Source organism: Lagenorhynchus albirostris, chromosome 8 (genome assembly GCF_949774975.1).
Source record: "Lagenorhynchus albirostris chromosome 8, mLagAlb1.1, whole genome shotgun sequence".
NCBI classification, from domain to species: Eukaryota; Metazoa; Chordata; class Mammalia; order Artiodactyla; family Delphinidae; genus Lagenorhynchus; species Lagenorhynchus albirostris.
Genome location: NC_083102.1, coordinates 84836325 through 84862933, shown reverse-complemented (window position 1 = coordinate 84862933; position 26609 = coordinate 84836325). Strand labels below are relative to the sequence as shown.

Genomic DNA, 26609 nt, shown 5'->3' with positions numbered 1-26609 from the left:
AGTAACACAATCATAGTAGGGGACTTTAACATGCCACTTTCACCAATGGACAGATCATCCAAAATGAAAATAAATAAGGAAACACAAGCTTTAAATTATACATTAAACAAAATGGACTTAATTGATATTTATAGTATATTCCATCCAAACACAACAGAATACACTTTCTTCTCAAGTGTTCATGGAACATTCTCCAAGATAGATCATATCTTGGGTCACAAATTAAGCCTTAGTAAATTTAAGAAAAGTGAAACCATATCAAGTATCTTTTCTGACCACAATGCTATGAGATTAGATATCAATTACAGCAAAAACTCTGTAAAAAATACAAACACATGGAGGCTAAACCATATGCTACTAAATAACCAAGAAAACACTGAGGAAATCAAAGAGGAAATCAAAAAATACCTAGAAACAAATAACATTGAAAACATGATAACTCAAAACCTATGGGATGCAGCAAAAGCAGTTCTAAGAGTGAAGATTATAGCAATACAATCCTACCTCAAGAAACAAGAAACATCTCAAAAAACAACCTAACCTTACACCTAAAGCAATTAGAGAAAGAAGAATAAAATAACCCCAAAGTTAGTAGAAGCAAAGAAATCATAAAGATTAAAGCAGAAATAAATGAAAAAGAAATGAAGGAATCGATAGCAAAGCTCAATAAAACTAGAAGCTGGTTCTTTGAGAAGCTAAACAAAATTGATAAACCATTAGCCAGACTCATCAAGAAAAAATAGAGAAGACTCAAATCAATAGAATTAGAAATGAATAAGGAGAAGTAACAACTGACACTGGAGAAATACAAAGGATTATGAGCGATTACTACAAGCAGCTCTATGCCAATAAATTAGACACCCTGGAGGAAATGGACAAATTCTTAGAAAAGCACAACCTTCCGACACTCAACCAGGAAGAAACAGAAAATATAAACAGACCAATAACAAGCACTGAAATTGAGACTGTGATTAAAAATCTTCCAACAAAAGCCCAGGCCCAGATGGCTTCACAGGCAAATTCTATCAAACATTTAGAGAAGAGCTAACACCCATCCTTCTCAAACTCTTCTAAAATATAGCAGAGGTAGGAACACTCCCAAACTCATTCTACGAGGCCACCATCACCCTGATACCAAAACCAGACTAAGATGTCACAAAAACAGAAAACTACAGGCCAATATCACTGATGAGCATAGATACAAAAATCTTAACAAAATCCTAGCAAACAGAATCCAGCAGCACATTAAAAGGATCATTCACCATGATCAAAAGGGGTTTATCCCAGGAATCAAGGATTCTTCAATATACACAAGTCAATCAATGTGATAAACCATATTCACAAATTGAAGGAGAAAAACCATATGATCATCTCAATAGATGCAGAAAAAACTTTCGACAAAATTCAACACCGATTTATGATAAAAACCCTGCAGAAAGTAGGCATAGAGGGAACTTACCTCAACATAATAAAGGCCATATATGACAAACTCACAGTCAACATCGTTGTCAATGGTGAAAACCTGAAACCATTTCCACTAGATCAGGAAGAAGACAAGGTTGTGCACTCTCACCACTACTATTCAACATAGCTTTGGAAGTTTTAGCCACAGCAATCAGAGAAGAAAAAGAAATAAAAAGAATCCAAATCGGAAAAGAAGAAGTAAAGCTGTCACTGTTTGCAGATGACATGATACTATACATAGAGAATCCTAAAAATGCTACCAGAAAACTACTAGAGCTAACCAATGAATTTGGTAAAGTAGCAGGATACAAAATTAATGCACAGAAATCTCTTGCATTCCTATATACTAATGAAGAAAAATCTGAAAGAGAAATTAAGGGAACACTCCCATTTACCACTGCAAGAAAAAGAATAAAATACCTAGGAATAAGCCTACCCAAGGAGACAAAAGACCTATATGCAGAAAACTATAAGACACTGATGAAAGAAATTAAAGATGATACAAACAGATGGAGAGACATACCATGTTCTTGGATTGGAAGAATCAACATTGTGAAAATGACTGTACTACCCAAACCAATCTACACATTCAACGCAATCTCTATCAAAGTACCAATGGCATTTTCACAGAACTGGAGGAAAAAAATTCACAATTTGTATGGAATCACAAAAGACCCTAAATAGCCAAAGCAATGTTGATAAAGAAAAATGGAGGTGGAGAAATTAGGCTCCTAGACTTCAGACTATACTACAAAGCCACAGTAATCAAGGCAGCATGGTACTGGCCCAAAAACAGAAATATAGATCAATGGAACAGGATAGGAAGCCCAGAGATAAACCCATGCATATATGGTCACCTTATTTTTGGTAAAGGAGGCAAGAATATAAAATGAAGAAAAGACAGCGTCTTCAATAATTGGCGCTGGGAAAACTGGACAGCTACATGTAAAAGAATTAAATTAGAACACTCCCTAACACCATACACAAAAATAAACTCAAAATGGATTAAAGACCTAAATGTAAGGCCAGACACTATAAAACTCATAGAGGAACACAAAGGCAGAACACTCTACGACACAAATCATAGCGAGATCCTAGACCCACCTCCTAGAGAAATAGAAATAAAACCAAAAATAAACAAATTGGACCTAATGAAACTTAAAAGCTTTTGCACAGCAAAGGAAAGCATAAACAAGACAAAAAGACAACTCTCAGAATGGGAGAAAATATTTGCAAATCAAGCAACTGACAGAGGATTAATCTCCAAAATTTACAAGCAGCTCATGCAGCTCAATATCAAAAAAACACAAACAACCCAATTCAGAAATGGGAAGAAGACCTAAATAGACATTTCTCCAAAGAAGATATACAGACTGCCAACAAACATATGGAAGGATGCTCAACATCACTAATCATTAGGGAAATGTAAATCAAAACTACAATGAGGGCTTCCCTGGTGGCGCAATGGTTGATAATCTGCCTGCTAATGCAGGGGACACAGGTTCGAGCCCTGGTCTAGGAGGATCCCACATGCTGCGGAGCAACTAGGCCCGTGAACCACAACTACTGAGCCTGCACGTCTGGAGCCTGTGCTCCGCAACGAGAGAGGCCTCGATAGTGAGAGGCCCATGCACCACGATGAAGAGTGGACCCCGTTTGCCACAACTGGAGAAAGCCCTCGCACAGTAACGAAGACCCAACACATCAAAAATAAATAAATTAATTAAAAAACTCCTATCCCCAACATCTTCTTTAAAAAGAAAAAAACAAAAAACAACAAACAAAAAAAACTACCATGAGATACCACCTCACACCTGTCAGAATGGCCATCATCAAAAAATCTACAAACAATAAATGCTGGAGAGGGTGTGGAGAAAAGGGAACCCTCTTGCACTGTTGGTGGGAATGTAAATTCATACGGCCACTACGGAGAACAGTATGGAGGTTCCTGAAAAACCTAAAAATAGAACTACCATATGACCCAGCAATCCCACTAATGGGCATATACCTTGAGAAAACCATAATTCAAAAAGAGTCATGTACCACAATGTTCATTGCAGCTCTATTTACAATAGCCAGGACATGGAAGCAACCTAAGTGTCCATTGACAGATGAATGGATAAAGAAGATGTGGCACATATATACAAAGGAATATTACTCAGCCATAAAAAGAAATGAAACTGAGTTATCTGTAGTGAGATGGATGGAGCTAGAGACTGTCATACAGAGTGAAGTAAGTCAGAAAGAGAAAAATAAATACCGTATGCTAACACATATATATGGAATCTAAAAAAAAAAAAAAAAGGTTCTGAAGAACCTAGGGGCAGGACAGGAATAAAGACGCAGATGTAGAGAATGGAGTTGAGGACACGGAGAGGGAGAAGGGGAAGCTGGGATGAAGTGAGAGAGTGGCATGTACTTATATATAATACCAAGTGTGAAATAGATAGCTAGTGGGAAGCAGCCGCATAGCACAGGGAGATCAGCTGGGTGCTTTGTGACCACCTAGAGGGGTGGGATAGGTAGGGTGGGAGGGAGACGCAAGAGGGAGGGGATATGGGTATATATGTATATGTATAGCTGATTCACTTTGTTATAAAGCAGAAGCTAACACACTATTGTAAAGCAATTATACTCTAATAAAGATGTTAAAAAATAAATAAAAGTAAATCAAGTAAGAATTTTATAATTATAGTATTAGCACTTTATTTTTTTCAAGTTCCTGCAGATCACAGTAAAATGTAAGAATCATATCGATATAGTTCCAGGTTAATCAATTGAAAGTTTTTCATAGTCTCTTGATTTTTTCTGGTTTAGATAATGCAAAACAGTCTATTAAATCTTTTCTACTGAATACAAACAGTGTTGGATGTCACAGGTCGAGGACCAAATTGGCTAATAACAATAGCTATTATTTATGTGCTACGAATGGTAAAACTGTATGCCAAGAACTCTGCCAAGCACTTCAGAGATTTAATCTCTTTAATCCTTGAAAGAACCTCATGGAGAATATACTGTCCCATTTTATAGAAGTGATCATGGCTTAGAGAAGCCAAGTCTCACATTTGCAAAGTGGCAGAGCTGCCTTATCTCTAGTGTGTTTGGGGTTACTTTTAGGATTGTCTTCTAACTACATGGATGTTTCGTTATATAACTTTACGAAATTCCATGATTCATTTCATCTATTTACTTGGCACTTCTTAAGACACAGAGTACAGTTAATCATTTGAAATTCTGTTTACCCTCACTTCACTTTTTTTTTTTTTTTTTGTGGTACGCAGGCCTCTCACTGTTGTGGCCTCTCCCGTTGCGGAGCACAGGCTCCAGACACGCAGGCTCAGCGGCCATGGCTCACGGGCCCAGCTGCTCCGCGGCATGTGGGATCTTCCCGGACCGGGGCACGAACCCATGTCCCCTACATCAGCAGGCGGACTCTCAACCACTGCGCCACCAGGGAAGCCCTCACTTCACATTTTTGACTACCTGAATTGAATAGATATTTTGGCATAATGGAAACATACATGATATATTATCGTGATGTAAGCCTTGTTTGTACTCACAAATCACCCAGTGACAGAATTACCTATATTTAAGTAGGCTCGTCAGCTTACCTAAGTGTTAAAGGGAGCAAATAAAAACAAAGACAAAATGATAAGCTACCAAAGAAGATCACTGGGGATGCAACTTTGAGGTCATAAACATCTAATAAGTCCAAGAAAGAAAAAAATAAAAATTATTTTAAGGTATTTTATAAGATGCTTATGCTTTGAAAGTTTGGTTTGCATGAATTCTAGAAGGCAGAAGAACTACTAGGAAGAGGATTGTGGATCCCATTTAACTGAAATCAGGGTGGCTAATTTTAATGGACCCAAATATGGAAGGCCAATTAGCTCATTAGCTGACTGTAAAGGGATCAGTTTCCTTAGAATGTCTAGAACATTTGAAACAGCTATGTAGTATCTTTTTTTTTTTTGGTATGCTCTATTTCCAATATTCGTTACACAGACACGCTAACTTTTCTACATAAACAATAATCAATGATGTGACTGTTACCCATTCCATTATGAATTCTACTCATGAAACTGGCAGAGAGACAGCATAATGTCACACTTCACATCCCTAATTACTGGCCTATGGAAGCAAGAGATCTAAGGATTTAGCCAATGAATAATATAAAAATATAGTCATCAGATCATAAATATTTATTACTACATCAAAAGTTTGCTAGCCAATTTTTCAATAATTCCTTCAGCATAAAATACTTGAGTCAGTATACTGGAAAAAAATTAATTAAAATTCAGACTTAGCTCTGAAAGGATAGGAAATTGAAACTATATCAAATATTTTATTTTATTTTATTTATTTTTTTTTTTAATGCAGTACGCGGGCCTCTCACTGTCGTGGCCTCTCCCGTTGCGGAGCACAGGCTCCGGACACGCAGGCTCAGCGGCCATGGCTCACGGGCCCAGCCGCTCCGCGGCACGTGGGATCCTCCCGGACCGGGGCACGAACCCATATCCCCTGCATCGGCAGGCGGACTCTCAACCACTGCGCCACCAGGGAAGCCCTATATCAAATATTTTATGCCATGAAATGTCTTTATCTAATTTTTGTCTTAGTTCCATTCTCTTTCCCTATAGGTTTGATTGCAGGTTCTTAAATTTAGTCACCTACTAAACATGCAATTATCATTTTAAATATGACAAGGCATCTACCTGTTTTGTGAAGAAAGGATTAGAGCTAAGAGGCAGAGTTTTGTGTTTTTGCAAAGACAAAGGGAATACTGAAATAAACTTCAGTATCTATTTCACTTAATTTAAATATTTTTCTTTGTTCAGCCAAATTTTTCTCATGAACTTTTCTTTTTTTAAATCAGAAAAAACACACTAATACTTACTAATCTTGATAGTAACTTTACTGTGATTGACTGAATCAATACATGCAAAAGATAACTATAGTTATGACCTATCTTGTATAGCCTATGTATACAAAATATAAAATAATGTCTTTATTTTCAATATCGAGAAACATGTTAACCTCGTAATATGTGAAAATGATCATGTTATTGGTGTGGGTGAAGATTTACTGTAGGAGAGAAGATAAATATTGATTTATTCTTGGTAAATTCTAGTGAAAGGGGGAGGGGCACATGCAGACACAGAGGTAAGGGGCTAGAGATACTAAGTTTGGAGTAATTACTATAGAGGCCTAGGTCCTAAGCTTTCACTCTCAGATTCTTTTCTTATTTCTCTATGGATTTTCTATGTAAAATGAGTTTTCAACCTCAAGTTTTTATTAAGGAGTAATTAATTAGTTCTATTTTCACCAATTTAACTACTTAGAGTTTTTAATCAGCATGAATCAACCAGTGTAACCCTCATTAGGTTGATGTATTTTGACGCACCATACAATAATTCTGTTGTTTTAATATCCATTTAATAGATATTTATGGGGTCCCTATCATGTGCTCTGGAAAGGGCTCAGAAGATACAAAGATGAGTAAGACATAGTCCCTAACCTTAAAATATTATGAACTATATCTCAAACTAGCAAAGAAAACTAGCATATATTTATCATGGATAAGTACATGATTCCTTCTCAGTATTTCAGTGAAATATTAAAAATAACTGGTGCTCTTAAAAACACAATACAAAACAACATTAAAAAACAGAAAATATTTACCCCTTTTCTTTGGAGTAATGCAGAAGATAGCTATCCTTATTTCTCATTTACCTAGTTGGCACCCACTACAGTAATGGCACAGAGTAAGAGCTCAAGAATATTTGTTGAATGCAAAAATTAGTAGCCAGGCAACATTTTAAGAAAGCATGAGCTAGCCAAAGAAGAGCTGTCCAAAGGTGCAAAACGTTTTGGGAAACGGGTGTTAGCTAGGGAGGGGTACTCCCAGGGAAGAGAAGCCAGTGAAGGAGAGAAGGAGAGTGGGAAGTGGCCATTGATTTCACCAAGTGGGCGAACCCTAAAGACATTTCCAAGTTTCATTTCAGTAGGCTACTGAGGGTAGAAATAATAGTATAGGAAATTGGAGAGAGAGGGAGTGCTGAGAAAATGGATGCAGTGGTTGCCTACCTACTACTAAGAAGTCTGGTAGGGAAAGGCAGGAAATACATAGAAAAGTAACTAAAAGGAGAAAGCATCTGGCAGAGAAAAGAGGAGGAAAAAGTGGGAAAGAGAAACTTAAGATATTAGATAAGGATCAGAGGATGTTAATTTGAAAGTTTAGGTAGAATGTTAGCTTCAGAGTGAAGAAAGAATATCCTCTTTTTTTCTGACTCTAGAGGGGAAAAAAAGTAGAGTGCAAGCAATAATAAAATTTTACCTTCACCTTCATTATGAGGAAACTTGATTCATTATCTCAGCAAAGTAGGATGAGAGATGGTTATCTTGGGGAGCAGGGCAGTGATGGGAAATTATAGCCTCCCCCCAGAAAATCTTGCATTTAAAGATTTCTCAGGGGCTTCCCCGGTGGCGCAGTGGTTGAAAGTCCGCCTGCCAATGCAGGGGACACGGGTTCGTGCCCCGGTCCGGGAAGATTCCACATACCGCGGAGCGGCTGGGCCCGTGAGCCATGGCTGCTGAGCCTGCGCGTCCGGAGCCTGTGCTCCACAATGGGAGAGGTCACAACAGTGAGAGGTCCGCGTACCGCAAAAAAAAAAAAAAAAAAAAAAAAAAATTTCTCAGTTTTCCATGCTGTCATCACACAGAATGCCATCAATTAGCTGGTGGTTTCATGGCACTGCTGTTCCTCAAGGCCAGGTTTGGGACTAGCAGAGAAACGATGTCTAGTGCACTGAGGTTGTCTGCCCCACTAATTCAGACAAGCAAAGCTTGTCATTCAAATATTGTGTCATTCAATAATTGTCCAAACTCCTCATCTTGGGTTTTGTATATCTGGATCTACATGATTTTTATAAACTCTCTTAAGGAATACAAACTAAAGAAGAGATTACTACTCAAACAGATGTGGAAGATTTTTTTCTTTTCATAAGGAGACTATGATAGCTTTGTTTCAACTTGGCTAGGCTATCGTACTCAGTTATTCAGTTAAACACTAATCTTGGCATTGATTTTGTAGATGTGGTTAACATCTATAATCAGCTGACTTTAAGGAGACAATCCTTGATAATTTGGGTGGACATCATCCAATCAACTGAAAAGCTTTATGAGCAAAACTGAGGTTTCCCTGAGGGAAAAAACATTCTGTCTCAAGACTGAAGAATCAGCTCCTGTCCCAGAGTCTGAAGCTGCCCGACTGCCCTAAGGATTTCCAATTTGTGAGGCACCAAGATTTTCGTAAGTGAATTCCTACCAGTTCCGTTTCTCTGGAGAACACTGATACAGAGATCACAGCTCAAACTTAACTGAAAAGAGTAGTTCTGATCTCCTATTTCTGACACTACACAGTGCTATCTATTTAAATTCATTTATTAAACTTATTGAAGGAAAATGAAGATTAGAGTGGTGGTCAGTGACTGGGGCAGGGAATATGTGACAGGGGAGGTGGTTTCACACAAATTTTCCCTCCTTTACTTATTTAATGCAGCATAAATCTTGCATAAAACCACATTCTTTGATTTTAATCACAATTCATTAGTCCTGGGGTTATATCTCCTATTGACTCACATTGTGGCATCAGATCTCTCAGTTAAACACATAGAGATACAGCTTAAGTCTGAATAATTTAGATTAGATATAGTCTAAAAACATTTGCCCAGGGGCTGTTATAGTCTAAAAACATTTGCCCAGGGGCCCGAGTAGACAAACTAGTATGCCTAAGTCTACTGCTCTGTAGGCAAGTGACACACCATGCTGTATACTGTGTGTGTGTATTTGTATTTAAATTCTTCTCTTGTTCTCTGTTTTAGATACAATCTTAGTTTACTCATCTGTTAAATGTTAAACATTTATTGCACTGTGGCATTGAGACATTTATTTAATGCTGGGTTAAGCACCTGGTTATTTTTAGGTGAAAGGTAAAAAATAATTATTCTTCAGTTTTAGCATTCAGAAAAGGGTATATTTTTCATCAATTTCCTCTATTTATGTTCACTTTAACTGAGGTCTTTGGGGTTACTCTGCTGGAACAGATTTATTATTTTTAGGCCAATTACAGATACTACAAATTACAGCAATAACCACTTTGGAATAGCCAGGTATTCTATAGAAGACTCTGAGACATGATTTAATTGGTTATCTGAGTACAACTCAAGCTAGATCATGATTCTACAGAAGAATTTCATAGCTGTTCGCTCCCATGCGATCTGGAGGGTATTGCTTTCATGAATTTTAAAATATCCTTTCAGAGAAGCACAAAATTTAGTCATTTATTATAGACATTAAATGCTAATGAGAACATTTAAAAACAGTGGTCAGGCTACTCAGCCACCATGCACTTCATAATTTATAGGTATATTTTATTTCTTCAGGTTATAAAGGATGTGTTTGACATATTATCAGACTGACCTTGCTTCTTGGCAAATGCTATCTGAAAGTCTCTAGAACTAATTCCACTGCCAGCCATTCTTTTCAAGGACAGCTTGTTATTATTCTCTTGGAAACAATTAACAGACTGTCGTACAGAATAACATGTACTTCGTCCTGAAATTCTTTATTGAAAAAGGCCCAGAAAACAAAGTGGTTTCAGACTTTGACTCTCGAGACTCTTAATTTCGGATAACTTTTTCTCTGTACTTAAATTTTAGAATCTTCAAATATTATGAAAACACATTGGCTAGAAAAATTATTTTAAAAGAAAATCCAGAGCATATCTTACGTTAAAGCTGGGATTCAGCCTAACCTGCTACATTATTTCCACTAATATGTAATTTGCCAGGCAATGGGATTTGATGCTCAGTTTGACATGAGCATCAAATCATAAAAGATACATTTTTGTTTAATATCTGGGACTTATTTAGGTTGAAAATCAAACAGAAGCATTATGGATTTGCCTTTTTTTGTTTTTTTTTTGTTTTTTTTAGATCAACACGGTTCAAAATTAGATCAACACGGATTTTCTAGCTAAATACCCTAATCCAGCTTTATCAAATCCTTTTGCACCGTTTTAGAATAAGATTTCATTTAGGTCACAAAATTCTGTTAAAGGAATTATTTAAAAATGAATTAATTTCCTACTTAATCAAGCACAGAGCTGAAGTAGGAATTGTGTACAGAAAATTATATATCCACAGTCTCCCTTTTCTAAAGCTTATAGTCTAAGGCAGGGGTCAGCAAACTTTTTCTGGAAGTGGACAGACAGTATCTTTTGTTTAATGGGCTATATGTCTCTGTAGCAACTACTCAGCTCTGCCACTCTAGCACAAAACTAGTTACAGACAACGTGGAAAGGAATGTGTTTGACTGTTCCAATAAAACTTTATTTACAAAAACAGGCAGTGGACCAAATTTGTCCATGTGTCATAGTTTGCCAACCTTTGTCGTAAAGGAAGGTCATGGCAAGATAAGTAGCATTGCTTCATTGGCCTCTGGAAACAATTTGGCATAAAGACTCCAGGTGGTATCAGAACTAGGACAGGGTATATTGAAGTAAGAGAGTATCAACCACGAAATGAGTTTTACATTTCTAGGATACTGATTATATTCTAAAGTTTTTCAAATATTATCAATAGTACTATACACAATTCATAGTTTATATAATACTTTCCCACATGCCAGCTCTTATCGGGAAGATGATTGTGTCTATTGTATAGAAAAGATGAAGTGATTGTTGCTCAAAGAAATTAAGCCTGTTGTTTAAGCAATTAAGCCTGTACTAGACCCACATCTTCTGATTCCAAGTATTCCAGGTTTAAACTCTTGAAAGAACTCACAGTGCAAATTCTTTAAGAAATGAGAATGAATGGAAGAAATCTTGGAACATGAAAACCAGGCAGGTGGCCCATTTTTAAAAAGGAGAAAATGTTTCTAGAAACTGCAAACAGGTAAATAACATTTGTTGCCCTTTTAGAACCGTGTTAGAAAAGTTATTCATGAGCACTTTGAAAAGAAATGAGTAATTACTAGAAGCCAACATGGGATGACTAAAAATTAATCAATCTTAGTTAACCTTATTTCCTCTATGCTATAAGGTTATTAGAACAGTTCCATAGACATAGAGCATTTTGAGTTTAGCAAGACATTTAACAAAAAACTCTTGATGGAGGTAAGTTAGAGAAATATGACCTGGAAAATACCTCTGATAATTTATAGTTTTTCTTAAACTACTTTACTGAGGTATGACTGACATACAAAGAGCTTTACATATTTAATGTATACAACTTGATGAGTTTGGAGATGTGTACACCTGTGAACCCATCACCTCCATCATCACTATGCCATAATCCATCATCACTATGCCATAATCCAAACCCATCATCTCCAGAAGTTTCCTCTTTATTTACTATTCTTATGTACAGAAAATTATTTATTATTATTTTGTGATAGGGACATTTACCATAAGTTCTACTCTTTTAGTAAATTTTAAAGGATTCAACATAGCATTGTTACCTATAGGCTCTATGCTCTACAGTAGATCTCTAGGATTTATTTATCTTGTATTAACTGAAACTTTGTATGCTCCAATACCTCCCCTTTTCACCCTCCCCCCAGTTCCTGGCAACCACCATTTATAGTTTTTTGAATAGCAGAACCCACATAAATTCATAAATGGATTAATGTCACCATGCCATTGGACTCTATGAGTAACTGAATTTAATGTACGTGTATGTATATACAGAATTTAAAAAATACCAATAGATCATATGAATAACAAGAAAGTATGCCCATTAGATATATAAATTATAAATCTGGGAGAAATGAATCAGGATTCAAAAGGATCTTAGACTGAAAATAGACTGAAACCAGCAGATGAAATTTAATAGGTGCTAAGAGTTGAGTTTAGATTTTAGAAAATGAAAATGAAATACAAAAAAATGACACCTGTTGACTCCCTGAAGGATGTCAGGTATAGGTTACCAGGAAGGAGACTTTGATTCAAGTTAAGGAAGACCCTTTAATAGTTATGGCTCTGCCATAATGGGGCGAACCATCTCACTTAGGGAGTGGTGGGAAGACAATGGGTTTCAGAGCTTTAGAGCAGTGCTTCCCAACTTCAATGTGCCTATAAATCACCTGTTAAAAACTGTTAAAAAGCAACTCTTGATCCAGTCGGTCTGCGGTGGGACTTGAGATTCTGTATTTCTAACAAGCTCCAGAGATGCCATTATTGTGGTCCATGACTGTCCACAGGTGTGGCAAGGCTTTAAGGAATGGAATTAAGAGTCCTACATACCTGGTTCCACCACTTAACTGCTGGGTGTCCTTGGACCTTATTTAATGTCTCAATCGAATCTAACCTGTTTAAATGGAGATAATAATACCTATATCTCATAGGACTCTGAGGAGGATTAAACAACACTTTATATGTTGGCACATAGTGAGCATTAAATAAATACACATTTCCTTTCGCCCTTCACTTCCTCATCGTCAGATATATTTGAACTCAGGTAGGATGATCCTCTTAGGAAATCTGAAACAGATTCCTGCATTTTGCACGTCTCTTATAGACAATATGTTATAAACTGGAAAAGCTGAAGTTCAGTGGTTCTTTCCTATTCTTTCCTGGATTTAAAGTAGATGTATATATATTTGGTGTCTACCATTAACCACCACCTCCCTCAGTACCCACAAATTTGTTTTTGTGAAGGGGGTATTTGTGGGTGGGTCATACAGCAATGAGCCTTGGGTTTAACTAAAGGAGGAATTTTCTTCTCCCCAAAGGAGATAGCTGCTCAAAATCACCATCTACTACCTACTCCTGCAGCATCATGGAGCTCTTCCAAATCTCTCACACTATCCTGGGCATTACTACACTTTGCCCTACCCTAGAGAGCACTCTGCTTCCAGTTGAAATTGTCAGCTCTCCCAGAAGCAACTCTGAAGCCTGCAAACTCACCATTTTTCAGCTGGTGTTTAAGGACTGCTGTTGGGTTTGATGACTCCTTCATGTGCCCTATGTGAGGTGAGTCTTAGGCTTTTCAGTTTTCAATCTCCTTATTGATAGTAGTTAAGCACTGTCTCTTTCAGTAAATGACAGCTCCTGCCCTTGGAACCAATAGAGCAAGAATTTCTTCTGCACTGTGTCTGTATTCACTTAAACTATAACTGTAGCATCGATGGGAGGGAACACTCTGGACACGGGTACGGGCGCGCACACGAACCAGTGCATGTGCGCAACACACACACACACACACACACACACACACACACACACACACACACAGAGACACAGACACTATGACTTTCTCCCCACTCAGAGGGATCTGCACAAGGGACCATGGGTCAGGCTCCTTTCTGCTGGCTCATGCCTATCAGTTTAGGTTCATCGGTTCCTACCTGGCTTCTCTCTTCTTCAGGTCCTAGCTGCAGCTAAGATGCCCTGAGGGTCATTTAATTTAGGATATAATTCACCTGGCTGCTGCAGTTTTAAGCCTGATATTCAGCCTGGACTCTCTTGCCAACTAAATGTACTTTCGAAGAGCCAATTTCTAGTTCTCTTTTGACATTTTAAAACTGAAAAATAGCCAATGCTATTTTAAAATAATTAGAGAACTGTGCAGTTTTATTCTTAAGTTGCTATCCAATCTAGGCTGCTCTCTCCATGGGAACTTTTGACAAATACACCTTCATTCCTGTGTCCCTTTCTCTCTGCTCCCCTCCATCCCTGATTGGGCCAAGCAAAGTGCAGCTCATCTTCTGAGAATCCTTCGTTTTCTGTCTGGAGAAGCTGGTCATGCTTATTTGGCCAGAAGTCAATAAAATGTATGTATCAGTATCTGGCTGATCTTCTGAAGCAGTAATATTCTCTTCACGTATTCTTTCCCCAGTTGATTCAAACATGATTTTTCAGGCAAAAGGGAATAAAAAGTTCCCTGAGCTACGGAGCAGATCACTCGCTCAGTACATGAGTTCTACTTTCACTCCAATTGGGGTCTGGTTATCACTGGAGAAATCTGGCAGCTCATCATGAAAATGGGAGCAGAATCAACCACTGGTGTGTCCATTAATTAAGGGACCTACCTCCCCCGCAAAACCGTTACTGCTTAAGCTAATGGCCAGGAAATTCTCTGGGCAAAATCATGTTCTGAATTACGCTCCAAAAATAAGTGTAGAAAATACACACTAAGATTAAAATGATTTACAATTTTACAAAGCACACTTTACAGTTTAAATTCTGATAGATATGGGCAGATGCCAGAGGATAAACATGTTTTGCCCAACTGGCTGCGGACCCTCTAAATGGCTTAATAGCCTGCAAGTAACTCTGATAATTTCCAAAATAGCTTTTATGAGCCAGGGCAAAATAAACTCACTGAAACCACTATTTCAGTACATGAAACTACACAGAGATGTTCAGTGAAACTCGCACTCCAATAAGTACCGAAACCTTATAAATTACAAACTGTTAGCCACGGGGCAGACAGACTGGATGAGGTATCGAAAGAAATCCAGGTCTATTCTTAGAACTCCTTTGTATTCCTAGCTTTTTGGTCAACAAGTTACAAAGCTTTAGTGAATTACTTTGCCTCTCTGAGTCTCCATTTCAATAAGTGAAGAGCACAACTTTTGAATGCATACCATCTGCCAGTCATTTTGCTGGCACTGGGGATAATACAAATAGATGATGCTTATTTTATTCACGTTATGTGCCCAGCTATGTGCCAGGCTTTGTGAAGAATCTTTAATATAAATTATCTGATTTCATCCTCACAGAAACCCTATGGAGAGGATCCTGTCACTGTTACTGGAAATAATACTGTTATGTGCTTGTTTGGGAGATGGGGAAACCGAAGCATGGAGAGGTGAGTACCTTGCCCATGGTCACCACAGCCTGTACTTCTAACCGTTATGTTTAAGTGACTTCCTGTCTTCTAAGCCGAACGCTGCCTCCTAAACTTTAATGTGCTTACAAATCACTTGGGGAGCTTGTTAAAATGCAGTGTCTTTTTTTGTTCTTTTCTTTTGTACATGGACAAGAATGTTTATAACAGCTATATTCATAATATACAGATTGAGGCACAGTCATGTGATGGAATATTATTCAGAAATATGAAATGATAAATTACTGATATGTACAACAATATAGATACATTTATATATTTAGATTCCATTGACGGGAAGTTCCAGACCAGGCAAATCTAATCTATGGTGATCGAAGAGCACGATTTGCCTATGTGGGATGCAGATTGCTCGTACGGGGACACGAGAACACTGGGAGGAGGAAAATATTTAATATCTTGACTTTGGTGGCCTCATATGGGTATATTTCTTTTTTTTTTTTAACATCTTTATTGGGGTATAATTGCTTTACAATGGTGTGTTAGTTTCTGCTTTATAACAAAGTGAATCAGTCATACATAAACATATGTTCCCATATGTCTTCCCTCTTGCGTCTCCCTCCCTCCCACCCTCCCTATCCCACCCCTCCAGGCTGTTACAAAGCACCAAGCCAATATCCCTGTGGGTATATTTCTTTAAACAGATCAAATTGTACATTCTAGTTATGTGCATTTCACTCTATATAAATTTTATCTCAATTTAAAAGTAAGTGGGGAACATGGTGCTTTTTTTTTTTTTTTTTTTGCGGGACGCGGGCCTCTCACTGTTGTGGCCTCTCCCGTTGCGGAGCACAGGCTCCGGACGCGCAGGCTCCGGACGCGCAGGCTCCGGACGCGCAGGCTCAGTGGCCATGGCTCACGGGCCCAGCCGCTCCGCGGCAGGTGGGATCTTCCCAGACCGGGGCACGAACCCGTGTCCCCTGCATCGGGAGGTGGACTCCCAACCACTGCGCCACCAGGGAAGCCCCAATGGTGCATTTTTTAAAGACAAAAATATCTCCTTTTAAAATTTAAATTGTATTATTACTATCAGCCAAAACTATATCAAGCCTTAAATAAGCTTTTTTCTTTTATGCCACACTGCCAAATCAAATGTATGTTGTTTTTGTTGTTAAAATATGCTCCATCTCCAGAGTAGCCATACTTTAGTAAAATGCTGACCTTAAATTTCAAGTATTTTTAAAAAATACTGGAAATTCTAAGCAACCAAAAAAAAAAAAAGGTTACTATGTGGGAGAATATGTTAATTAGCTTGATTGTAGTAATCCATTCATATATATATATAGTTATATATATGACTTGAATTGTTTATATATATGTTACAGAACATCATATTATACACCTTAAATATATACAGTACTATTTGAAATAATTTTTATAAGACTTAAGATAAAATGCAGTTTCTGATCAGGACATCTGATCAGTGAAGTCCAAGATTCTGCATTTCTGACAAACTCTCAGGTTCATGGGTCATAGTCTGAGTAGCAGGGTTCCAGTTCTGCAGTCCACTCCCTAGCTTGCAGATTAGAAATACTTGGACAGCTGTTAAAAATTTCTAAGTCCAGGTCACAACTCATGACAATTAAATCAGAATTTCTGGGGCTGGAACTCAAGCATGGATCCATTTTTTTTAAAAGACCCCTAAGTAATTCCAATACACTGTTGCTCTCAAAATCAATTTAGTAGTCAACATGAATGTTAAAAATAATGGAATATAGTGCACTGCATTAGTAAACTAAGTACTCTGAAACTTTTTATATCAGTTTTTGTGTGTGTGTATATGTACGTCTGCATATGTGTGTGACTGTGTACTGAGTTTTTGGTGTAACACGTATTGCTTATTGTGGTCAAGGTAAAAAAAGAAAAATGAAAGCCACTCTATATACTAAAAGGAATACAATTTCTTTTTTTTCTCTCCCTCTTTCTTCCTCCCTCTCTATCCCCATATTTTAAAAGAATTTAAGGGAGATTTGAAATATCCATGCTTCATTAAGATAGTATCCTTGTCCACAAGAAGTTTAACATCTACTAGGGAGCCAGATATTTTACAATACAAAAGGGTAGGTGTTATATAGAATATATGATGAGATATCTTGGGAGTATATAAGGAAGGTCGCAAATTACTATCTCAAGAATTCAGGGAAGGTGTCATAGTAGAACTGACATGTTGCTTGTGTCATTAATGAGAAAGAATCTGGCAGAGGGAAAGGAATTCCGAGGCGAGGCATTCTTTCTACCTGGTGCAAAGTCAAGGCGTGGTCTGGGTTTCACTTGCAGGATTAGTGTAAATCAGGAGATGATGACTATTATGAAAATCTGTGTTGAGGTGAAGCATCCTGGGAGTTCTAGGGGAAGTATTTATAGGAAAGCTATATGCTGGAATGGCCAAGAGGAAGGTGAGAAGCCAGAGCTCAGAGATGGAGAAGAAGAACCAAGAATTGGTTCTAAAGGAGCAAGAAGATGAGGAGGGAACTAGAATAAGAATCATGGGGTCAGGAAGAAATGCAATCAGGAATTGGTGATGAAGAGAAGTATGAAATTGTTGACATAACTGGTTTAGAATAAGTAGCAGGGAGACTACCCTGGCGGTGCAGTGGTTAAGAATCCACCTGCCGATGCAGGGGACGTGGGTTCGAGCCCTGGTCTGGGAAGATCCCACATGCCACGGAGCCGCTAAGCCCCGGCGCCACAACTACTGAAGCCCAGGCACCTACAGTCCGTGCTCCGCAACAAGAGAAGCCACCGCCGTGAAGAGAAGCCTCTGCTCGCCGCAACTAGAGAAAGCCCACGTACAGCAACGGAGACCCAACACAGCCAAAAATAAATACATAAATTTTATAAAAGTGAAAGAAATAAAAATTTTATAAAAATGAAAGGAGCAAGCACAATTCATGAACATCAGAGCTCATGTGGGTTTTATACCCAAGTAGACAGGTTTCGTGAAAGGGAAGCTGAGAGAGTTCAATGTAGGTGGAATGAAATTACTGCCATATAAGGCTGCAACGGTACACCGGGACTTTAGAGTGGAAGATACTGTATTCCAAGCTAAGGAATTGTTTTGTCTGTTTTATAAATCCTGAGAGATTTATATGAGGGAAGTGGCATGATCAGCTTTTTTTAAAGATAAGTCTGCAAGTAAAGTTAGGGTGTGACTGCAGCTTAGAATTGCTAGTGCATTGACTGAGGTAACAGACAATGAGGTCCTGAACCAAGCTAAGAAAGGAGCAGTTTTCTGAAGAGGAATTGTCAAAGCTTATTGAATATGGAGTTAAGACAGAAGGAGAAGTTTTGGGAACCAATGTTTAGGTTCTAGTTTGAGGAATGGGGTCCACAATCATGCTATTAGGCTAGACTGAGAATTCAGGAAGCAGAGAAGTTGTGGAGAGGGGCAGGATGAATGTACGCTGTTTGCAAGGTGGAGTGTCTAGTCAGCACCTAGTAGAAATATTGGGTCTAATGGAGGAGAAGCATATCAAGTAGACCAAGAAAGGACGAAGGGGCTGGAACAGACAATCTCTAAGACTTGAGGTCAAGCCTACCGTATTTTACAGGCAGCATGACAGGGCGTGGTTAAAACAGCAATGAGAAGTTTTAGCTTTCAAAAATTTGTATTTCTAAGTCATAAAGGGAACCTGCATAAATGACTAGTAACAAATTAAAGTAGTTCTCAAAAGTAACCTGAATGAACTCTCACCAATATATTTCCTAAGCCTATAAGGCAGGATTGTAATGTTGACTACAGCTATATAGTTTCTTCCTATTAATCATACAGGCTAGAATAGTAATTTTGGTTTCACAGCAATCATTTAAAAGTGTTATTTTATTTTTTACAGAGAATGTCGTGTGTGTGTTTGTGTGTGTGTGTGTGTGTGCGCACGCATGCGTGACTGTTATGTTTTGTTATATAACATAGAAGCTAATCTATCTTAAGTAGAGTGACTACTAATTGACAATTTTGATAGATTCAGCATCAAAAAAGCATCAGTAATCTACAGTATTTTCACAGTTTGCAGATCTGAGGTGAGTTGTATAAAACATCTTGCTATCAGGACGTGCTCTAGACTTAACAAAGGTATCCAAATTATCATTTAGATACAAGAAAGAGAAGAAACTACTATAAATACTATCTTCCTTTCCTTAAAATAAATGTGCAAAATAAATCCAAGTGGCTCAATTTTCAGTGGGGGTTTATTGTCCTAAATAAATGAAGCCACTAAATAAACAGAAGAGGAAACAGTGCCAGGACTGTAAATCCAACAATGCTTTGTTCATTTCATGAGATGGATAATTTCAGTGGGACTCCTTCTACCATGAGACAGGCAAATTCAGTACATAAATTTAACATTACAATGTAATAATAGGCTACACAAAAAATAATGTTTAAATAATAAAATCATGCCTTGCTCCAAATTTAATCCACTATTCATATTTTCCCATTAAACATCAATATAAACAGAATAATGTTAATTCAAAATTAATTATGTACTGTTTAAGTTCTTTGTGATAATACACGCATCTCTCTTTTTAATGCTTTCTCTTTTCCCAGGTTCCATGTTTTAATTCTCTGGCAATATTTGTCATTTTCTCTCTGTTTTATTAGTGTGTTGTAAATATTTCAATTATGCATCATTCTTACCACTCTGTACTTTAACACTTGTGTTCCCCTCACTAGACTGTGAGCTTCCAGGGGCGAAGATTCTGTGCCATTATTGCTTAATTAACCAATAGAACAAGCATAGTACCTTGGGGATAGAATTTTAAGAGAAAGAATTTTATTTTTAATATATTCTAAGAAAGGAGGGGGGCATCAAAATCGTCATCAAGGAAAAAATAGGAACATTGTCAGGTGTTCTCATCCTAGTTTCATTATTTAGCATGATTTGTACTTTGATTTCCATATGAGGGCCATAATCTTTTCAATGCCTAGGAACTCCAAAGTTGTTAATTCTGTACTGTGTTTCACATTCATTTTCATATCAGAGTCTAATACTATAAGGAACCAATTATGTTTGTTGGATGAATAAACTTCACATTTGGAAATACTTTTTGCCTAAGGCATAAGATCTTAGGACAAGTTTGGAAACACTTAGCAAATACAGTCTTTCTCTTTTTAACTTAGTGTGCACTGAAATCTTGCCACAATGCCATCAATCAGCTAACCAACCAAGCAGGCAGCCCACCAAACAACCAACCAACAAATCAACCAACCAACCAACTAATCAACCAACCAGTATGTATTTATTGAGCCTCTATTATGTGCTCAGTACCATGCTAAGCATTAGAAGGAGTATAAGGCATGGTTCCTCTGATTAAGGAACTTACACTCTTTGGTTATATGGTAATCAAACTTAAAAGGTTGAATTGAATTTAATGAAGTTCTTTTGGTACTTTAATTACTGAGACCAATGAATGGATATTTTGTTCCAAATACTGCATTATAGTAAACAAGGCTCTGGGATAATATTTCTGCATGGGATATATGTATTTTCAACTATTCGAGCTCATTAGAATAGAATACACTATTATTTTTAAAGAAGGCAGTCACCCATTTTATCTGTTGAATATCTTTTGTCAAAGATAAAATAATAACCCTCATGTTACTTTGCCTTTCTACCTATACCTCTCTATTCCCTCTCTATGACTTTTAGTTTTTGTACAATACTTTAATATTTATGTAAGTACAGTTGATCATGCTATTTAATAATGCAACAATTGCTCAGGGATGGTATCCATGCTGCTGGTTAGAGAAAGTATCAGAAAGATCATGTTGATAAATATGACTTCGTTATTTCTTTTCCCAGCTGCTTCCACTTTTGATCTGTAAGTCCTTGTGTACTTTGACTATAATCATAAGATCGGCTAGACTATGTGAATACATCCCTATATGTGCCTCTATTTGTCTCTTAGGCCAATGTAGGGAAGAAAACTATAAATTTGGTGTCAGTATTCACCCGTTGAAGGCAAGATAGCCTCTATCCAAGTTAAGAGAATCTCACATGACCACTGAAGGTGTGAGGTCTTATTCAACTTCTTTAGCATCATGTCACATGGTTGATCACTATCTCCCTCAAGAAATTCCTTCACTTGGTTTCCAGGACACCACATTCTCCTGGTTTTCAGTCTTACTGATTGTTCCTTCTAGTGTCCTCATCTGTATCCTTTTTCTGCAACTGTTTCTCTTCTCTGTTCTACTTATTTCATAGATGATCTCATCCAATCTCATGTATTTCAACATCACCCATATGTCAATTACTCTCTCCCAAATCTGTAACTCCAGGCACAATCTCTCCTAAAAACTTCAGGCTCAATTATTTACTCAATACCAGAAGGTCCCATAAGTCATCTCAAACTTAATATGTATAAAACTGCTTATCCCTGAGTCTTCAATTCTCAGTAATTGAAACCACCATCCAGGACAAAAACTTCAGAGCCATCTCTGATCTCTCCTCCTTTCTCACCCTCAAGGTCCAAAAATCTATCCAGTCATGGCTACCTCCAAAGTATGTACTTAACCTACCCTCCTCTCACCACCACCACGGCTGCTACACTAGTCCCAGGAATCATGATCTCTTTTCTGGACTACTCTAGTAGTATCCTAACTGGTCTCTCTGCTTCTCCCTTTTCTGCTGACAGTCTCTTCTCAACACAGGAGCCAGATCAGTGTTTAAAAAATATAAATCTTATTACTTTATTCTTCTGCTAAACGGTTATTCATCATGTTTAGAACAAAATCCAGGAGCTTTACTGTGGCCCACAAGGTCCTCCATGTCCAGCCTCTGCTCTCTCCCCAACCCCATAACCCTAACTTATGTCCCCCAGCTACACTGGCCTCCTTGCTCTTCCTCAACAGACCGAGCACAGTGCATGCTGAGGCCCTTAGAGGTTTCTGTTCCTTCTGCCTGGTATGCCTTGCCTCATTTCATTGAGGTCTCTGTTGAAATGTCCTGACCTCAGCCCTTCCTTGAGTGTTCTGTTCCCTAATTCTGCTTTATTTGTCTTCACAGAACTTCTGACTGATATACTATTTTTTTTTATTTATGATTTTTTAATTGGAATATAACTGCTTTACAATGCTGTCTTAGTTACTGCTGTAGAAAAAAGTGAATCAGCTGTATGTACACATATAAGGATGCAGTTCTAAATGCCTGTTTCTTAATAATTTTACTTATGTATGACCACAGTTACATGCATATCAAGTATACACAACTGCTTCTGCATTAAGAAATACCACAACTATTTAAAAATTAGTAGGTACACCCCAACACTTAGTGTTCAGACCATCTTTCTTTTTCAATTCTTCCCGCTCTCTTACCTTGAGAGGTGGTACTTTCCGCACCTGGAACCTGTCCCCTCTACTGAGAAAGGGCTGTGGGGAGACTGGAAATGGCTGCTGGTGCTGGCGATCCTCAGTGACACGTGGTCTCTTCTCCCAGCTTGTAGGGGCCTCTTCTTGGGTGACAGAAGGTTTCCTCTTGAGGTTTTCTGGGCTGTGATCAGCCAGAGCTGATGGAGGCTCTTTCATAGTGGTCTCCTGTAGACCTGCTTCTACTATGGGCTTCACTACTGTTGTTTCTACCCCAGGGCTCTTGGGTTTGCTCAGGGATGTAACTAAAGCTTCTTGGCTTTTATTTCTGTTATAACTTGAAGTTGTAGTGAGATGAGTCTCTTTCTCAGACTTCTGTTCAGCAGAGGCAACTGGCTTTTGCTCCAAGAGAGCCTCATCCTTTGGGCACTTGATGGGAGGGACGGTGCTAAGCTCATCTGTATTGGGAGCTGAGGAAAGCAGGGACTCTGGGGATTTGGACTTTGGCTGCATCTTATCTTGGCTTTCACGCTCTTCTTTCCTGACTGGTGATGGCAGCTGTAGTACTTCTTCTTTAGACAGTAACTGGGGAATTACTGAGACTGTACTGACAGGAGAGGCCTCTGAAGGAAGCATGGCTTTTGGTTGCTCAGCTGGGGTTTTCTTTACTTTGGGATCGTTGGGTGAAGCTGTCAATTGCTTTGAATCTTCAAGGCTCAGGCCAGAACTCTGACCATAGTAGCTTTCAAAGAACTGTTCTTTCCAAGGCTCCACATTTTTCTCCTTCTCGATCTCTTGTCGAATTCTCACCTGCATCTCAGGTGTAAACTCACCTTCTGAAAGTCTTTCCTTCCAGCCTTGGGCTGCTGAAGTGAAGAACTCATTACTAAGGGCTGAGCCATTTAACTTCATCAGAGCATCTGGACCAACCTGTCGATCCACCTCTGGAAGCAGTAGAAGCAGTCGCTGTTGGCAATCTCCAGGAAGGACTGCAAAGGTGTGTTTGTGGATTAGTGCTCGTAGGTTTGTATTAACCAGAATGGAGTCTGGTGTCTCAACGTCAATTTCGGCACATTTAGTCCTCTTCATTTGCCTTGTGTGAAGCCTGTCAGACCTCTGTAATGACTTCTTTCCCAGGCCTAGCAAAGGATTTTCCACTTTAACTGAAGGAGAAAAGCTAGAGTTGGAGTTCTGAGGGCTGCTTGACTGTCCGTCAGACTGCTTTCCTTCCCATATCGCAGGTTTGGCAGGTACAGAGTCACTGGCTGCTTTGACAGTCTTCAGAGAGCGGTGCTGGTTGGAGGAGATGGACGTGCTTGGCCTGCATTGCTGCTGCCGTGGTTTCTTCTGCTGTTGCTGTTTTAGAGCCTGCTTTAGTGCCTTCTTGCTGTGCTCCTGTGACAGAGAAATGACTTTACCTGCTGGAATGGTGGGTGATGGGGAGCCTGACTGAGGAGAGGATGGTTGTGACAGTCTAGACGATACTTCCCTTTTCCACCTGCTCTTTTTTCCCTCCTTGTTGCTGCCACCGTCACTGCTGCTGCTGCTGCTGTTCTCAGAACTCTGGGAATCTGACTGACCGTCACTGCTTTCTTCTGAACCTTCTGATAGCTCTTTCACCCCATCCGGCACATCTTCCTTCAAAGTATACACTCCCATTCTACCTGGAACCTTAGAGAAGATGCGCTCTTCACCTCGGGAGTTCGTGTGCAGCTTTGCATTCAGGCATGCAAGAGGGGAAGTTCCACTTCTTCATGCAGAATCAGTGGGAGCCCTGAGCCTGTGTTCACTTGTCACTCACTGATAGGATTTTGATATGAGTCTGATTTCTTTTAGTCCTTCTCTCTGGATAACTTGAAGAATTTCTTTATGACTAATGGGTGTATTGGGATGTTTTTCTAAGACCGTCTTGGCGGCCTCCGCCCAGGTCCTGCCCTTCTTCCTACGGCCCTTTTCCCTCATGTCGGGTCTTGAACTGACTGGGAGGCTCCCGTGTCCGGGCTGCAGCTGCCCTCCCTGCCTGCTCTGCCCTGCGCTGTTTTTCCCACGGTGCCGGGAAAGATGGGAGAAAGGGGAAGTCAGGCCGGAGGAGCACCCCAGCAGAGGAAGCGGCGGGGTGGTGCGCGGGGGGCGGTCTATGGGGCGGCCGGTCCTCCTGCTGCTGTTACCACTGCTACCGCTGCTGCCATATTGGGTCCTTACTGTACAGGCAGCCGCTACGGTCATGTCTGATATACTATTAAGGATGGATTTATTTCCTTATATTCTCGCTTTCTCACTAAAATATTCCATGAAGCAGGGACTTAATTTAATTTACTGGGGTATGCTTTATGCCTAGAATAGTGTTTTACATACAAATATTTTTTCAGTCAATAAATTGAGATACGCAGAATAGCACTTATCAAAGCAGGAAGCATTTCAGTCTTTTTTGTCTGTCTCTTTCTTCTCCCAAATTGAGTGACTTCTGGTGGTTTTGGAAATACTTGCTTAGACATCAGAGGGAAGTTGGTATTTGCAAATGAACACATGCCATTTGTAGAATGAATACCTACCTCCCCAAATGGGCCAATATAGGAGTTGCTGCTAAGCCGCCACAAACAGCCCAGTGAGCTTGGGAAGGGCTCACGCGGCACAGCACAGAGAGGTAGATTTAGGTAAGGAGTACACCAGTGCCGGGGAGGAGAGGAAGCAAGCTCTAGCAGTTATAGGCATGGAAGGCTAGGCAGCTTGGGCTACTTCCCTAATCTCTCTCAACCTTAGTTTTCTCATCCATTAAAGAAGGCTTGCGACAGATCTCCTATGCAGAAGAATTACAAATAACGCATGTGGCCGTGTAAGGTGGCAGAGCGTAACTCTCCATTTGGTAAGTGTGCAGTGCCCCAAATGAGTTCTTTCGAAAGACTGCAGGATGAAAAGAAAGGGTAATAATACTTTTATGGCGGAGAAGTCTGACAAACAAGACATTAGCCAGGTGATAAAGATTCACGTCAACAAGTGATGTCACGCTGATAGTATCTGCTTTTGATATGATATGATAAGAATGGTGTTTTACTTCTGTGGTCTTTCTCAAAAAAATCCATAACCCCAGTAAAACCATGAGAAAAAGCTCAGACGAATCCCAACTGAGGAACATTCTACACAATACCTGGCCCGTATTCCTCAAAACTGTCAAGATCCTCAAAAATAAGGACAGTCTAAAAACTACCACAGCCAAGAGGAGCCTAAGGAGGCATGGCACGATGACTAAAGGTGATGTGGCATCCTGGATACCACCCAGGGCATTCCTTTCCTGGGACAGGAGAAAACAAAACAAACCATGAGGTGAAAACTAAGGAAATGTGAATAAAGTATAGACTTCAGTTAATAATACTGTATCACTATTGGCTGATAAAACGTACCAAATGTGCCATACTAACAATAAGATGTTAACAGTAAGGAAAATTCAGTGTGGGGTATATGGGAACTATCTCCACAATTTTTCTGTAAATCTAAAACTGTGTCACAGTAATAATAATAATAAAAAGCTTATGAACAAAAAAGAGAAGGCTCACTGTGACGATTAAAGTAAAATAGTGTATGGTAAGTTCTAAACCCTTAATACATATCATAACTTCTAATTGGTTGCTCACTTAACGAAGCAGTTAAATTTATGACAGTAGCACCCATTATGAAACAATGTTATTCATAGTAGCAAAAAATGTTGCTATTTAGTAGGAACGGTATGGCTAAGTAAGATAAGAAATATCACATAATCATGAAAACTGTGGCTGTAAACATTGTAGGACAACATGGAAAATGCTCATGATACAACGTTTAGTTTTAAGTGGATACAAAATTACATACATAATATGATGATGGCAGTTACAAAATAACTGGAAAGAAGCACATGAAAATGCTAGCAGGGAATATGAAAGGTGGGCATATTATAGGTG

At 38.9% G+C, this 26609-nt stretch overlaps 2 protein-coding genes across 2 annotated transcripts in view; both read right to left on the bottom strand.

Annotated features, from left to right (window-relative positions):
• MAGI2 (membrane associated guanylate kinase, WW and PDZ domain containing 2) overlaps positions 1-26609 on the bottom strand; it is a gene marked incomplete at its 5' end in the record, with an annotated part of 1082576 nt that overhangs the window by 256753 nt on the left and 799214 nt on the right. The gene's annotated exons all lie outside the window — the stretch shown is intronic.
• LOC132524794 (putative Polycomb group protein ASXL2) lies at positions 22585-24639 on the bottom strand. The gene is made up of 2 exons (XM_060157215.1): positions 24479-24639; positions 22585-24427 (listed from the first exon to the last, which is right to left on the bottom strand). Exons 1-2 carry the CDS (start codon positions 24637-24639, stop codon positions 22612-22614), a joined length of 1977 nt encoding a protein of 658 aa, XP_060013198.1. The 3' UTR covers positions 22585-22611.

Excerpts from the sequence above, each read along its gene's own strand:
- LOC132524794 (XM_060157215.1), bottom strand. The coding sequence starts at position 24,639 with ATGAGGGAAAAGGGCCGTAGGAAGAAGGGCAGGACCTGGGCGGAGGCC. Across the intron at positions 24,428-24,478 it reads CTCATATCAAAATCCTATCA|AAGTGGAACTTCCCCTCTTG; the intron begins GTGAGTGACAAG and ends TTCTGCATGAAG.